The sequence below is a fragment of the Cervus elaphus genome, chromosome 14 (assembly GCF_910594005.1).
Source record: "Cervus elaphus chromosome 14, mCerEla1.1, whole genome shotgun sequence".
In the NCBI taxonomy this organism is placed as follows: Eukaryota; Metazoa; Chordata; class Mammalia; order Artiodactyla; family Cervidae; genus Cervus; species Cervus elaphus.
Genome location: NC_057828.1, coordinates 7,088,008 through 7,103,699, shown reverse-complemented (window position 1 = coordinate 7,103,699; position 15,692 = coordinate 7,088,008). Strand labels below are relative to the sequence as shown.

The 15,692-nt window shown below is 51.3% G+C and overlaps 1 protein-coding gene across 1 annotated transcript in view; it reads right to left on the bottom strand.

Moving 5' to 3' along the window:
• Window positions 1–2,485: 2,485 nt before the first annotated feature.
• The window catches only part of MFSD4A (major facilitator superfamily domain containing 4A), a 25,559-nt gene continuing 12,352 nt past the window's right edge, over window positions 2,486–15,692 (bottom strand). The window contains exons 4-10 of the mRNA XM_043923544.1: window positions 13,987–14,149; window positions 13,467–13,582; window positions 12,300–12,473; window positions 9,376–9,523; window positions 7,580–7,650; window positions 6,143–6,263; window positions 2,486–5,013 (exon numbers count right to left, since the gene is read on the bottom strand). Of these exons, the coding sequence (XP_043779479.1) occupies window positions 4,958–5,013; window positions 6,143–6,263; window positions 7,580–7,650; window positions 9,376–9,523; window positions 12,300–12,473; window positions 13,467–13,582; window positions 13,987–14,149 (849 nt within the window). The 3' untranslated portion in view covers window positions 2,486–4,957. The remainder of the gene's footprint in view (window positions 5,014–6,142; window positions 6,264–7,579; window positions 7,651–9,375; window positions 9,524–12,299; window positions 12,474–13,466; window positions 13,583–13,986; window positions 14,150–15,692) is intronic.

Below are 15,692 nucleotides of genomic sequence, written 5' to 3'. Positions count from 1 at the left end.
TAGAACAGTAGTCCCATGAGGGCAAATAAGTTTGGGAAATTGGGTCTTCACCTCTTGGAGAGTCAGGAAGCCTATTAGAATACTAAAAGGTCTATGGAGTCCTTTAGGAAAAAAGCCTTGCTTAATCCACCATTTCTAACCTCTCTTGACTGCTGACACACCCTCTTTTGAGAGCCATAGTGTTGATTTTGTAATTACTTTGTATTTCACAGGTGCATCTAATGATAAATATCCTAATATTGGGTAGTTTTCCAGGGCTGGGATTATTATGCAGGAGAGAATCATTAACAGTTGTAAGATTTCATATTGATTGTCACTACAAAGCACTGCACTTACTGGAATACACCATGTTACTGAAGGGAATCCATGAAGTTGACTTCATTTGGAATAATTTTACAGTAAGAGGGCATTACATAATGAAACATGAAACAGGAACAGTAATTTCTAGTAGCCGCGCAAGGTTAGGTGGCAAGCACTGATGTCAGGGAGGTTCCTGGGACGTCAGACTTGACTTCGTGATTCTCATATGTTTTGAATACACCATCATTTGATAGAAAACCCTCTCTAGTCAAGGTCACCTTCTGTATCACCAGATCCAGTGGCTGGTGTTCAGTCCACATGGGGCCTTGTGGCAGCACTGGTTACTTCCTCCTCGAGATACTCTTCACATGCCTTCCAGGAAACCACATTCTCTCCTGAACTTCCTCCTGCTTCTGTGGCTTCTCTCATTTGCTGTGCTGGATCCTGTTCTTTTTTTTTTCTTCAAACCTCTGTGTTTGAAAAAATCCCAGGGCTCAACATTCGATCTCTACATTCCTCCCTGGAAGATCTCATTCCGTCCCATGGCTTTAAACAATCCTTAGGTATATATATATAGGTGACCGTGAAATTTATACCTTCAGGCTTGACTTTTAAGCTCTAGATTTCATATCTATCAGCATTCTTGACATCCAAGATAGCATTGTAACGTGAACTGTCCTGAGACAACTCTTGAGCACCCCCATTGTCTTCCAATGTTAAATGGCGTCATCACATGCCCATTACACAAGTCAAATGCCTTCGGGTTATCCTTGATTCCCACCTTTCTCTCATGCCCTCCACCTGATTTATCAGCATATTGTGAGTTTGACTTTCAAAACACACTTTAACCCAATCACTTTCACCACTTCTGATGCTACCAACATTGTCCAAGCCATCACCGTCTCTTACGTAGTTGACTGCAGCTGTACCGTTTCTGGTGTCCCCAGTTTCATTCTTGTCCCACAGTCTCTTTTTCGCACAGCAACCAGAGTATCACTTCTAAACACGTAAATCAGATCATGCACCTTGCCTGCCCAGAACTAGCCCAATAACAGTTACGTGACTAAAAAAAAAACAAACCCACATTCCTGCCATGGCTTATATGATCCAGCTCCCAACTAGCACCCTAACTTACTTCCTGCCACTCTTCCGCCTTCCTCACCGCACTCAGCCACACTGGCCTGCTTGCTGGCCCTCAGATTCTTCAAGCATACTCAGTTTGAGGGTCCAAGGCCTTTGCATGCGTTGTGTGCCCTGCCTGACAGGATCTTCCCTGGGTGCGTGGGTGCTTGATTGTGTCTCTCTTTGGTTTCTTCATAAATGGCACCTCTTTAAAAAGGCCATCTGAATGGAGCCTCTCTTGACATGCCCTCTTCCCATCCCCCTTCCCTGCTTTATTTTTCTCTGTAGCACGTGATTATCACTCACCCCGTGGCATGTTATTTCTCTGTGTATGGTCTGCGAGGCAGGGACTTCTCTTTCTTTGCTGTATCTGCACCTAGATCAGTGCCTTAAACCTAGTAGGTGCCAGCAAATCTTTTTAAAATGAATGAATGAATTATCTAAAAGACTTTAGTCACTGTGTCTTCCTTTTGCGAATCTGGTGTACTGATGGGTTCGATTCCAAGTAGCAGAAGGAAATGTAGGAACAGGATGATTCCACAGCGCTCTGAAATGTCGAAACCCATCAACGAAGATCAGGAAAAAAAGCCCTACTTTCTCTGTACCTGACACTGAAGTGTGGTGTAAAAGCCTTCGGCCTCTCCTTATTCTGAGTCTGTGTAAGAGGGAAGAGTGGTTTTCAGTCCTTCCTCTGAGAATTTTACTTCTAAACTATCAGGCACGTGTATGGCTGAGAGAGACCCATTTCATGAGAGAGACCCACCTTCAGGGAACGTTGGATCGTTTGTTTCTGCGTGCGTGCTCAGTCGTGTCCAACTCTTTGTGACCCTATCGACTGGAGCCTGCTAGGCTCCTCTGTCCATTGGATTTTCTAGGCAAGAACACTGGAGTGGGTTGCCATTTCCTCCTCCAGGGGATCTTCCCAACCCAGGGACTGAACTTAGGTCTCCTGCGGCTCCTGCATTGGCAGGCAGATTCTTTACCACCAAGCCATTTGAGAAGCCCCCATTTGCCTCTGAGCGTAGATAAAAGGATCGATTGTCCATGATGGACAACAGGCTTATTAAATTTAAAATATTTTATTTTAGGAAAGATACTCTTTTAGATTGGTTTCAATCTTGTTTTTTATATTCACAAATTTAATCATGATCACCTTAGATATAAGCGTTGATTCTTCTTCTAAATCTGTATGAAAAGGATGTTTTCTTGGAAAAACACAAGGAAAATATAGCTGCTTTCTTCTTCCCCAGGTCAGTCACTCAGTATGGTTAGATTGCACATACATAAATTTGGCTATCATAAAATAAGTATTTATGGACATAGTTAAAACTATACCCCTGGGCCACCAGCTTTCAAAAGATTTTGAATCTGTTTGATTTACAGTAAATACATACCAAACATATGAACAGTTTCTCAGCTGCTAATGAGGGGGTTTTCAGAATAAAAATTGCTCACAGTTATTAAGCAAACTTCTATGTCAGGCATATAATAATTGCTTTACACAAATTTACTTGTCTTTCAGAATTCCTTTGAGGTAGGGTAATGTTCTTTTAGAAATATCACTTTACAGATACAAAAAGCAAGGCTGGAAGGGCCTCAGTCATCTGTGCAGGGCCACGCATCCAAAAAGTGAGGTCAGGACTGAACCAGGTTTCTCTCTAGCCAGGTCCTCATGACCATGTTAATGGCAGATGGAGCTGGCTTACATGACCATGCCGTGGCTCCAGGATAAGCCTTTTAGTGTGGGGCAGGTAAATGCTCCACCTGGACAGGTTACTGAGAGCCGTGACCCACTTATTCTGTACATTTATACGCATACATTTGTATTTACACAGAGGAAGTGCAGGTAAGCTAACACAGCCACTGTGATGGCCGTTTCACTGCTTCCAGAAGGCTGCGCACTCCTAGCTCCTCCAGGATGCTGAGTCTGCATTCTCTGTCTATGACCGCAGGACTTGATCTGGACAGGAGTTGGCACTCCTTGACTGAACTGCTTTCAGTATACTGCCCAGCTCAAATTGTTCATCATCCAGGTTTTGTTAAAGAACTCTGACGTGGTATAAATAGTTTTTTCCCCATGGAAGATGTGCAGTTTAAATTAGGTATTTTTTGAGAAATTCTTAGTGCTATTTCTGTACCTTTTCTAAGCTATTCAATGTCAGTAAGAAAAGCAGAAGCTCCATCCCATTCTCTCAGACAGCTTCTGGACCAATCAGCATTGGTGATTAGCAGTGGTATGCTGGTAAATGTTTATCAGATGATTCTCCAAGGAGACAATAAAGTCATGATTTTGTAGCTTTTGCCAATTTCTCACCATAAATAATCTCACCATGGCTGATCTCAAGCCACTAACCTGTTATCACTGAAAGTGAAATTGGAAAGGTATATATCAAAGCATACCTTTATATAGTATTTCTACCCTGCAGGTACAATAAATAAGCCTCAAGAGCATAAGTATAAAAAAATTAGGAAATTATGTCTTTTGAGTGAAAGTGTTAGTTGCTCAGTCATGTCTGACTCTTTGCAACCCCATGGATTGTAGCCTGCCAGGCTCTTCTGTCCATGGAATTCTCCAGGCAAGAATGTGGGAGTGGGTTGCCATTCTATTCTCCAGGGATCTTTCTGACCCAGGGGTTGAACTCGAGCCTCCTGCATTGCAGGCAGATCCTTTACCATCTGAGTGCATGCGTGCAAAGTCACTGCAGTTGTGTTCAACTCTGTGCGACCCTATGGTCGCACTGTAGCCTGCCAGGCTCCTCTGTCCATGAGATTCTCCAGGCAAGAATACTGGAGTGACTTGCCATTTCCTTCTCCATTACCATCTGAGTAGTTATAAATTGCATTAAAAACAAAGGCAATAAATTTCTCTAATTTTAAAAAATAGCTGTGTTTAACAACTAGCTCTCAAAACGAAAACTTAATTGGCTTTTATAAGCTGGTATGAGCTAGCCCAGCATACCGCTGAATTAGTGTCCCAAAGGTAGCAAGATTCAACTTTCCTTTCGATGTTTTAGACTATTGATGAACTACTGATATAGCAGGGGTTGGAGGGGTTTTGGATGATTGATAAGTAAAGCACAGTCCTTTGAGCATGCCAGGGAGTAACCTGGGGTTTGTTTTGATTAATTTAAAATCTGTCTATAGCAATGATCATTGCTCTTTATAATTTCAACTTGTTTTTTCAAACTTCAACCAAGAGTGATCTTCAAACTCAGGGTGTGGTTCATGCAGAAGGTGGCCAATGGATGAAGCATCTAGGTGTCTTCCTTTCCAGCTGGGTATCTTGACTCACTCTCACCAAAAGTCTGAGCCAGGGAAGAGGAGAGCAACTTGAACAGCCAGGTAAACATCTAATGATTTGCCCAGGGAGGTCCGGGTGCAGAACTCAATTTAATTTCTTTTACCCCACCCAGTATCCGTGACGATGAGAACCAAAGCATTGAGAGGTGCCTCCCTCCGCTGCCACCTTGGCTTCTTCAGCCCTTCGACCTGAGCTGCTGCTCAGGACGTCTTCGCCTGCCGCCCCCTCCTAGCTCTACCTCTGGTAGCTCTCCAGGCTCTCCATTCCAAGTGCTCTGTCTCCAGTGGGACCTACCAGAGAGAAGACAGGTAGCACGTTGCAGCAACTCTGATTAACTAGCCCTTATGTACTCCAAGACCTTACCCAGGCTTTTTGTTTCCCTGCTATTCACTGGCTCACATCAGGGAGCCGAATGGAAAATCAGACCTTCTAATTCTGGCAAACTAGTTGGTGGAGGCAGTTTGTTGAGACTAGTGTCTAGTGCTTGGGAAACATGTACTTCTTTTTGTCTTTTGTGAAAGGGAACTCGTTAAGTGTTACTCCTTGGATGTTCAGCAAATCTTCCTTGAACGGTGGCTTAACTGAAGGCGCCGTGCCTAAGGTTGGACGGACCACTCGGGTCCCCACCACCTCCGGCTCGACGCTGAGTGGGTGCTGACTGGGGGCCGTTTAAAGGGAGCGTGTGTCCACCTGCTGAGGGACCAGGCTGAGGCTGTCTGGCCCTTCAGTCTTTGTGACGGGTATTTTGCTTTCAATGATGAGGAGGAGGGTTTGACCGGGCACCTTCTCTTAAGAGCTGGCTATGTGCATAGCTGGTTCAGTTGCTGGGATTTGGAGAGCTCTGGGTGGAAAGGCAAGTGAGGTTTCAGGGTTGTGAAAATAGCTTTGGGACTTCCCCTGCCCGGGGGCTCCAGGAGCAAGACTATTCTTAGGGGGTGCCTCTGTCCTGAACAAGCTTTTCTTTGCCACTTGGCCTGAGGACTTCTTTTTGAGAAAGAGACTTGGACTGGAGTCAAACCCCAAACTGCAAAGAGATGACCAATTAGGCTGCTGGGCCAAGTTCCAGCCAAGGAGGCAGGCTCTGCCTCTCAGCACTCAGCACAGGCTGGAAAGCGATTCTTGGCCCATGGTCCCCTGGTCTGGTGGGATGCAGGAAGCCAGTTCACAGACTGTGCCCCGCTCCTGATGGAGAAACCATGAGTCAGCCTCTCCCGCTCCCTCCAGCCCTGAGAGCCCAGAATGGACAATCGCAGGGCAAAGCAGGAAGAGGGGGAAAGGAAGCTGTAGAAAAATAAACATTTCCTTGCATTTTACTTGGAACAGAACATCGTTTGTGGCGTGCTAAGATGCACGGCATCTCCCACATGCCCCCCCTGCCCTCTTTTCCTCCTCTTGTGTAGAAATAGATTCTTTCCTTACCTGATGAGAGTCCAGGGTGCATCCTGTGGAAAAACAGGAGCAAGATATAGAAGGTAAAAGCCAAGCCACCAAAGATCACGCCACAGACCAGGAAACTATAGCTGCCCTGAGCCTGGAATATCTGCCAAAGGGGAAAACACAGAGATACAGGCCATCAAAACCTCACATGAGGATGTATTGGAGGAAGTGGCCTTCTCGGGCCGTGGCAGGGTTTTCAGTCAAGTTCAGGCCCACCACACCTACAGACAGAAACACAGGTAGGAGGGACATCTTGGCCTTGTTTCAAGGTTATATTTCTGGAGGTAGCAGAAATCCTGCTGTGCGGCAGCAGTTGGACCTGCTGACCCCTGCAGTCCCTTTCAGCCCTGTGTCCTGGACCCTTTGAAAATCTCCATCTCTTCCTTAAAACTCCAATCATGTTAGGTGTTTCTGTATCCGCAGACCCTGAGCAGAACTCTGCAGAGAAGGTGTGTATATATATATATCTACATATATATATATATATATATATCTCTACATATTATATATATATATATATATATATATATATACACTTTTATTTTGGAAAATGTAAAACATACACCAGAGTGTTTTATGGAGTTCCCATGGACCCATCACTGACTTTAGCAATGAGCACGTTTCCTCTGTACCCCTCATGTCTTCCTGCACTAGATTCCACTGCAGTGAACCCCAGGCATCACATCATTTCAGTGCAGAGGGTGTCATAAGGGGGAGCTCTTCCTCTGGTCCAGCAGGGTGAAAGGAGAGGAGAATCGAGCAGTGGTTAGAGGGATTTCAGAGACTGAAAGACCTAACTCTGGGTGTCATTTCTGTTGGTTATTAGAAGTGTGACTGAAGCCAAGTTGCTTAATTTCTGAGTTTCAGTATCCTCTCTAAAAAGAAGCATCACAATATCTACATTATAGTCTACCATAAAAAGCAGATGGATTTCTTTTCCCCTGCTGAAAAACTGAAACGTGGGTATGTTTGAAGAGAACTGGGAGACTTGGCCCTTGATCAGGCAGGAGTCGGGCAGGAAAGCTGGGCCCTTTGTAGAGTGGCCAGAGGTGAGGAGAGGTGGGAATGGGGAGTTAGGGGGATGGAAAGGAACTCCATTCTTGGGCCTGCAGCCCAAGCCTGTCCCGGGCTCTGAGAGCTAAACATTCCCATGGGGCCCCTGGCCCTGCTCCCAGACACGGCTTGTGTTTGCTTTGGACCATGCCTCGTGGCCCTTCACATCTCCAGTCCCGCATTTGGAGGCTCAGCTTCCAGGGGTGGCTTAGAAGCGGAAACAGGTGACACAGACAGAGTGGGGCCCCGCTTGTCGTGCGGGAGGCCCGGGGAAGGGACAGCCGAGTTCAGGAGGGGCTGGCTGCATCTTCTCACTGCCTGGAGGGGCGCGCCCCTCATCCCCCCACCCCGAGTCTCCTTACATACCGAACCAACCAGCATCTGGAGGACCATCTCTCCAACGCCCGCCCCTGTCACCAGCACTGTGGTCGCACAGCCTGAACAAGAGAGAAGGATCAGGCTTAGTGATGGCAAGTTATGGAGACACACGTCCGCTGGCATAATCCAGGTGGACTCCTGAGATTTCTCAGACTTGAGCCCTTAACCTTGCTTGGGTCGGTCATTATATTATTTCCCTGTTCTGAAACCTTCAGTTGCTCATGATTATCTTCAGCGTTTATTCCAAGTTGCTTAGCCTGGCTTTCAGGGCCCTTCCCAATGTGAATACCAACTACTTTTCCAGGAAGATTCCCGCTCTCCTCTGCAGGCAGGCCTTGCTCCCCCGCACTCCCACTAACCAGCCACACTGGAATGTATGGACATTCCAATTTTGCACAGAGGAAAACTGAGGCTCAGAAGGGGGGAGGAAGATGAATTGCACAAGGTGACAAAGCCAGAAGGTGTGGAGGCAAGGCTGGCCTTCAGGTCTGCTGCTGACCTCAAAGCCACGTTCTTGCCTCTGTCCCTTGCTGGCTCACTTAGGGCGCATGTTGAGGAGAGGCACAGAACATGAGGACGAAGGTCTGGAGGTGGGACGAACAGGAGAGGCGTGGGGTGGGGGAGGGGGGCGCTCGCCTTCCCAGTGGGGTCAGAGAGGTTCCCGAGGGTGTGACGGGGCGGGGCACAAGCTGAGAGCACGTTCCAGGCGAGGCTCCACCCTGTGCCAGAGGGTGGAGATAGGCAGGTGATTGAATGAGGCGGCCTGTGAGGGGAAGCAGGCAGGGCTGCAGAAAGGGAAAGAGCCCTGGAGGAAGGCGCGAGGGCTGTGAGCATCTGCAGAGGGTGGCGGCCCAGGAAGTGGCCCTCACCCTGGCTACACGTTACCATCACCCGGCAGCTTGAGACTGTGATGAAGCCCAGGCTCTGTTACAAGGGCTCCGGGTGATTTGAATGTGGAACCGCATTGAGAATCTCTGATGGAGGCAAATCGGAAGGCCAGGAGACAAGCCAAGAGCTGCCAAGGCATGGATGGGAGAACATTAATGTTCAAAACATAATTATTTTTAATTAACTTGTTTTTCTGTAAAAGATCTTTGCTATGCACTCTCGGGAGGCTACAGAAAGGGAAGATTAGTTGAGAGAATCAGAGGTTTTCAAAGAAGCCATGTCACAATCCTGAATCGGTGTAGAGTCATTGTTCCAATCCTCTATGTTTCCAACAACATCCACAAGAAAACAAAGCAAGGTGGTACTTTTACTGATAAGTTATAAAACCCTTCCCTGAGCTATAATTTTTCCCATGCATATTTGCTTTTCCTTGAACTTGGAATTTCCAGCACATGCATGTTACACAAAATGCCAGCTGTGGGTTGGCTGGTTCAGTTGCTAAAGAATCTGCCTGCAATGCAGGAGACGTGGGTTCGATCCCTGAGTTGGGAAGATTGCCTGGAGTAGGACAGGGCAACCCACTCCAGCATTCTTGTCTGGTAAATCCCATGGACAGAGGAGCCTGGCAGGCCACAGTCAAGGTTGCACAGAGTCGACTGAGCGACTAACTCACCACCACCACCGCCAACCACTACGGGGAAAAAGAAAATGGGAGAGAGGGGCTCACTGCTTGTCTGTGGTCTGAAATCCAGTATATGTTGAAAGAAGGGAGCCACACGGGGCGAACAACCCTGTTTGTGAGCCTTTTCCCACAGTCAGGCTGTGAGGAGGTGGGCGGGGACCTTCTGGCTGGGAGACCCCGGGAGAGGCTGGGCGCGGAGGAAGGCGGGGCTCACCTCGGTACTGCAGCGCGTCCTCGGTGTAGGCCAGCATGCTGGGGAAGGTGCTGCTGAGGGACAGGCCCAGGCTGGCCGTCCCCACGAACAGGAAGACCACGTTGTGGGAGAAAACAAGAAGCACCAGGAACGTCACCACCACGCCGACCTGTCACAGCAGAGACGCGGGCGCTGAGGAACTGGGGAGCAGCCGGGTGGCCGCTGAGAAAGGAAGGCCGGTCCGTCTCCAGACGTGAGAAACGCCTCCTGGCCCCGGGCGGGCTGTGTGACTAGGGCACGGCCCTGTGGAGTGCGCGGGAACTGCACTTTCCCCAACGGGCGGCTGCCAGGGAAGGAGAACGCGGAGGAGGGCAGGAGAGACCCGGGGAGAGGAGGGCGAGGAGCCCCGGCATCTCGCGGACGGCCTGCCGTACAAGCTTAAGGAGCGTTCACCTCCTGCTCCCCTCCGCTTACACCAGGCCTCCAAGAGTCACCTGAGAATCGCTACACTTGGCACGTTTGAAAAACGCCTAACTCAGGACTTCGCTGGTGGTCCAGCGGTTCAGAACCTGCGCTTCCATCGCCGGGGACGTGTGTTTGATCCCTGGACGGGGAACTAAGATCCCACATGTGGCGAGGTGTGGCAAAAAGAACAACAAACCCCACTCGCTCTCTTCTGTTAGCCTGGTTGACAGAAGACGCAGGATGCCAGGCAAGTTAGCAACTCCACAACCAACTCCGAAGACTGGCGCTCAGCCGGCTCCCCAGCTGCCTCCCAGCCCCGCACCCTCGCCTTGCCTTCCAGCCAGGACAGAGACTCCCTCTCCCCATCTTCTTCCCTGGCCAACTGGAAGCGCCCCAAAGGCAGAGAGCGCCTCTTAGAGAACGCGGCAGCCCAGCCGCTCCCTGCAGGGCCCGGCACACAGAGTGTGTGCTCATCAACCCGTGAGTGACTGTTGAGATCCAGGAGAACATCAAGAGCAGAATGACCCTTAATTTAAAACGGAGCGAAAAATAATAATAATAAAAAAACTAAAACGGAGTGGAATTGGAAGAAACCGCGGTGAATTTGAGACTTGGCAGCTGCAGCCTGTTCAGGGTGGTCCAGCTATAGTCCCAGCAGCCTGCCCAAGAAAAGCACCTGAAGAGCTTAAAAACAACTCAGACACCCGGGTTCCACTCCACTCCTCCCCCGACTCCCCGGGGGCCGGGGCCCAGGAATCTGTATATTCCAAAAGCACCTCGGCAGGGGTCGGGGAGCTGATGTATTTGGAAATCACTTGCTGTAGGATAGTGTTTTTCCAAACTTCTTGATGACAGAACACTCCCCCCACCTCCAATCCCCACCCCCCAGTGTATGTTGAGGATATAGATTGCTAGCCCCTACCCCTGGACATTCAGATTCACCAAGTCTGAGTTGGACCCAGAAATCTGATTTTCTTCTTTAAACTCAGCACCCCGGGTGAGTTTATTGCCAGCGCCTGAGTCCCGTGGAGGCCTCCGACTTCCTGCTTTCTCCCAAACTCAGAGTCACACCCTCTGTCTTTAAGCAGCTGGCTTCGTGTGCTAGAGAACCGGGCCACCAGCAGCCTCTGTAGCCTCATCTTCTCGCGTCACCCCCGCTCCACAGAACAGGCCCTCTTCCTCCTGAGCATAGCGTGCTCCCCTCTCCCCAGGGCTCCCCATTCATGTCGCCTCTGACCTGGTGTCCTCACAGGCTCCCTCCCTTTCTCCTCTGCCTGCAGAAGCTCATACCACCCAACTCTTGTCAAACAAGCCTGTTCACCTCTGACGTGTGTGTAATCCTCACACCGCTACTTCCTTCTCACCCTCTCCCTTCCCTGCTCGAACCGCCCCCCCCCCCCCCGCCCCGGAAGCAATGAGTCCTGGGAATTCCCACCCTCAACCCCTTGAGTTTGGCTACTACACCACCCCTACCTCCCAGCTACACTGAACAAAAGTTCTTTCTTTTAAGTCATCAGTCAGCACAGGGCCGAATCCAAGGGTCTTTCTTGGGACTCATGATCTTTGGCCTCTATGGTGGTGGTGGTGGTTTAGTCGCTCAGTCGTGTCCGACTCTTGCGACCCCATGGACTGTAGCCTGCCAGGCTCCTCTGTCCCTGGGATTCTCCAGGCAAGAGCCTCTACATTATTTCCCAACCCTCTCTCCTCTAGAAACTCAAGAAAGTACATTCTGACAGTGGATTGGACTTCCTGGAGAGGTGGCGAGTTTCCATTCCCTGGGGGTATTTAGACAGACTTTTGGACCCCTTGGAAGCGGTATTATAGAGGTGATTTGAGCCCTGGTCAGAAGTTGGGCTAAACAACCTTACAGGAATCTGTAATCTGCACCTCTTTGTCACAGATGGTGGCAGGGATACACATCAGGACGAAAAGTCTTAACCACCTCTCAGGCCCAGACATCCTGCCTCCAGAGAGACTAGTTCCTTGAAGGTCATCCTACGTGCCAGTCTGGGAGAGCTGCAAGATGCAAGTTCCCAGGGCCCATTCCCGAGATGGTGCCTCTGAAGGCCAGGGGACCCCTGGTCTCTGCTGGCCACAGCGCTCTGACCCGCTGGGCACCAGGGTGAAAAGCGAGGATCGAGGTCAGCACTGCTTCCCTCCTCATCCCGCAGGCTGTCAGCAAGGAGCTGCTCCCGACATAGCACCAGTCACTTCCCATAGCCCCTTTCTTCCATGGGTACAAAGTCCAAGCCCCAGAGAGAGGAAAGGGCTTTTCCAAGACCATGCAAGTAGGCTGCATGCCTTGGGTTTCCACCCTGTCCACTCCAGCATCTCTTTCCTACCCTCTCTTCCTTGTACCCTGACATCCCCCACCCCCCAACCTGGGGCAGAGTCCAGTCTGAGAAGGTGTCCTGGGGCAGGGCTATGGCACAGGGTGAACGGTTCTTCTGGGTCTCCAACAGTAAAAGGGCGCCGCTTACCACATTGATGAAAACCATGGTGGCTGGCTTCACTCTGGAGGAGACAGGAATGGAGATGAGCCGGCCCAGGGTGATGAAGCCCCAGAAGAGGCTGGGGAGGTAACCGGCCACCTTGTGTCCCACGGACAGCGGCTTCTCCACCGCATAGCTGTACACGAAGGCGGAGTACGCGCCCTGTGGGAGACGGGTCCTGCTGAGCACACCTGCAGTGTCCCTAGCCGGGCAGGCGTGGTCTGGGCTGGCGGGGACTGGCCTTGCTCCTAGAGGCCTGGAGCCGAGTCCACCTGGCAGGTGTAGGCCTGAACTGAGGCTGGAATCTGGGCACCACAGCCTGCAGGAGCCAGGAACTCAGGAAGGTGTGTCTGGGTCCCAGAGGAGCCCCACGGGGTCCAGGCAGGCAGGCAGGCTCTGCCCCCCTCAGCCAGAGCAGAGTTTCACTACATGCCCTATTCACAAGGATTCCACAGAAGGGTTTTTGCTAAAGGAAGGGTGCTGCAGCTAAAAAAAGGTGTGTACAGGCATCTCATTTTACAGATGAAAGGGCGGAGGGAAGTGACTTGCCCAAGGTCACACTGAGCGTTGGAAGTCAACCAGTTCTGTCACGAGTACTTTCTACCAGGTCATCTAGGCCTTTAGGGCCTTTTCTTTGGAGAGTCCCTCATATGGCAACCAGTTAATCAGTCAGCCACTGCAAACGGTCCTAATCTAATCCTTAAGAGATTTCTGGAAAAAGGCACTAAATAGAGTAACAGAGGTCACTGGTGGACTGAATAGCTAGCTGGGCCCAGATACTGCCTGTAGCTTGTTTACCACCCAGGCTTGGAATGTGCTCCAGGAAGCAGAAAGCCCTAGCATCTATATAGCATGACCTCTACCTGGGGGAACAGGGCACTGTCCCTTTGAAAAAAATGTAACACTCCAGTGTCCCCTATCCACAGGGTTCATGAAAGTAAAAACTGAACAATACAAAAGACCATAGTTCCAAGAGGCTGTATTCAGTTCTAGAGAGGCTCTTTCCTGGGACTTATCCTGGGTTTAAACACTTGGACCAACTGTACTAGAGGTGTGGTCTCTCGGAAACCTTGATCCACCTCCTTTCTCTCTCCACTCCTGGACTTGAGGCTCAGGGGGTGCCCCATGAGGGGCGCCCTCCGAGGGCAGGCTCACCGTCAGCCCGTCGGTCATGAACAGGACCAGGGCGGCTGTGATGTGGATGGCGAAGAAGGAAGAAGGGACCCCTCTGAAGTTCTTCCTCTGGCAGCAGCTGAACAGGTCCTCATGCCCTGGACGGGACACAGGAAGGGGGGGACAGGTCTCAGTTCCCCCTCCTCCCTCGGCGCGCCCAGCCCTGGCAGAAAGGAGACCACTTCCTGCCTCCCACCTTCTCCACCTTCCGATGGCTCGTGAGGACAGCCCCCGTTCGTTTCGCAGGGCGGTTGGAAGCAGGGCTCAGGCCAGGCGGCATGCTTGAGGTCACACAGGCAGGGTGGAGGCGGGAGCTGCTCTCCTGTCCTCCTGGCCCGTTTGCTCCATCTCTTGCCCCCTCCCCACACCCCGAGACCAGCAGGGCCAAGGGGTTTTTCCCAGCCATTACCACCTGTGATCCACATACTCCCTCTGGGCGGGAGGGCTTAGCAGGGGAGCCTTGGAATGGGGCCTTGAACCGAGGGTTCCTTAGAGCCCCCACCTGGGTGGAACTTGGGGGACAGCGAGGACACGTCTTCCTTCTCAGGAGGCTGTGTCTCCAGGGTGAGCTCGTCTGCGGACAGCAGCAGGGGCCTCCTCTGAGGGCAGCAGGCCAGCAGGCGCTCTTTGGACAGCAGATACAGCACAGCCAAGGGCACCGGGAGCTGGGGGCGGGCAGAGGGTCAGGAGAGCCCGCTCCCCGCCCGTCTGCCCGTTCCCAGCACAGCCTGCTGCACACGCCTCAGCCCAGATGTGTGGCAAAGGTCTGCACGGTCCTGGGAGACAACAGCTCTTTCCACAGGGCGCCCCCTGAGAGCCAGCCCCAGCTAAGGCAGCCAGGTACCTTGACCCCTGCAGGCTTATAATTGCTACCAGATTTCAACTGCAGTCATTTCCCTGCACAGACAGTTGCTTCTCACACTCAAAGCTTGGACTCACACGGGGCCTCTGCTGGCACAGGACATGCAAGAGCTAAACTCCTTCCCAACACCCTTGTCCTGAGCGGGGCTGGGAATGGCCCCTCACACTTGTTCACACTGGCAGAGCATGTCACGCTTTAGAAAGAAGTTTGGCTTTTGTTCATCACGGTTCTGTAAAACGTGCTGGGGGAAATCATTAAACCTACTTTCCAGGTGGGGCAACTGAGGCTCAGAGTTATCACTTAGTCTAAACCTGCTCCAGTGGGAAGGTCTGAGAGCACTGGCGCGGGCCACACAGCTGACTTGAGGCAGAGTTAGACCGGCGCCTGGGCATCCCGATCCTGACCAGTGCTGTCTCCATGTCGGGGCTGTTCTGGGTGATGTCATACCTCTCAAAAGCACAGGAGCTGCCCTCAAGGTAAACAGGTAGGGACTCCTTTAAATTGAGAAATGCATGCTACAGGCAACACACATGCAGAGCCCAGAGTCAGGTTGACTGACATTTGTGTTAAGTCGCTTAGGCTTTATGAACTCCCCAGAGCAATGAGAAATGTTTCCTGCTCCTGGAGTTGCCTCCACCGCCTCCCTCAGGTGCCTTGCCTGTGTCTAACCGCCCTTGCTACCAGGAAGTCCTTCGTTGAGTCTAACCTCTGCCTTTCCTGCTGCAACTGCATCCTGTTTCCTTTTGCTTTAGAAGGAGAAGCCCAGGGAGCTGTGGAAGTGTCCCAGGGGCCAATGGGCTCCTCGGGGCTCACAGGCAAGGCTGGCGCTGCCTGGCACCGCCCTGGGCAAGCCTCTACCTCACCTGGAGACAGGCTGGCTCACACAGGCATTTCCCCAAGTCACCTGAACGCCTCCCCTGTGCTGGCACCTCCCTGGGGGCACCTTGGGAGCCTCCTTCCACTTATTAATGTCAGTCAGGCACACCCCAGCAACATTAGAGCCATAAACCCTGCCTGAATGGAGGAGACGGCCCCTGCCTCCGAAGCCCTGGGTCTGAGGCAGGAGGTGAGGCCCTCTCTCCGATCTGATGGGGGAAACAGGAAACCCACACGCAGAGGCCTGGGCAGCAGAATGCCTGGGTGAAGGCCAAGGGGAAACAGCTGTAAAAGAGGTGTGCTCACTCAGGTCGGGCTTCCCAGAGAGGTGGGTGGTGGGAAGGACCTCACCAGGGTTGGCTGATGTTGCCAGCGGGAACAGAGTGGACCTTTATTAGGAGCCCGTGCAAGAAGCAGAGGCTCCACCTTAAAAGTCAGAGGATGCCAGGTGGGCTGGCCTGAGTGTTTGC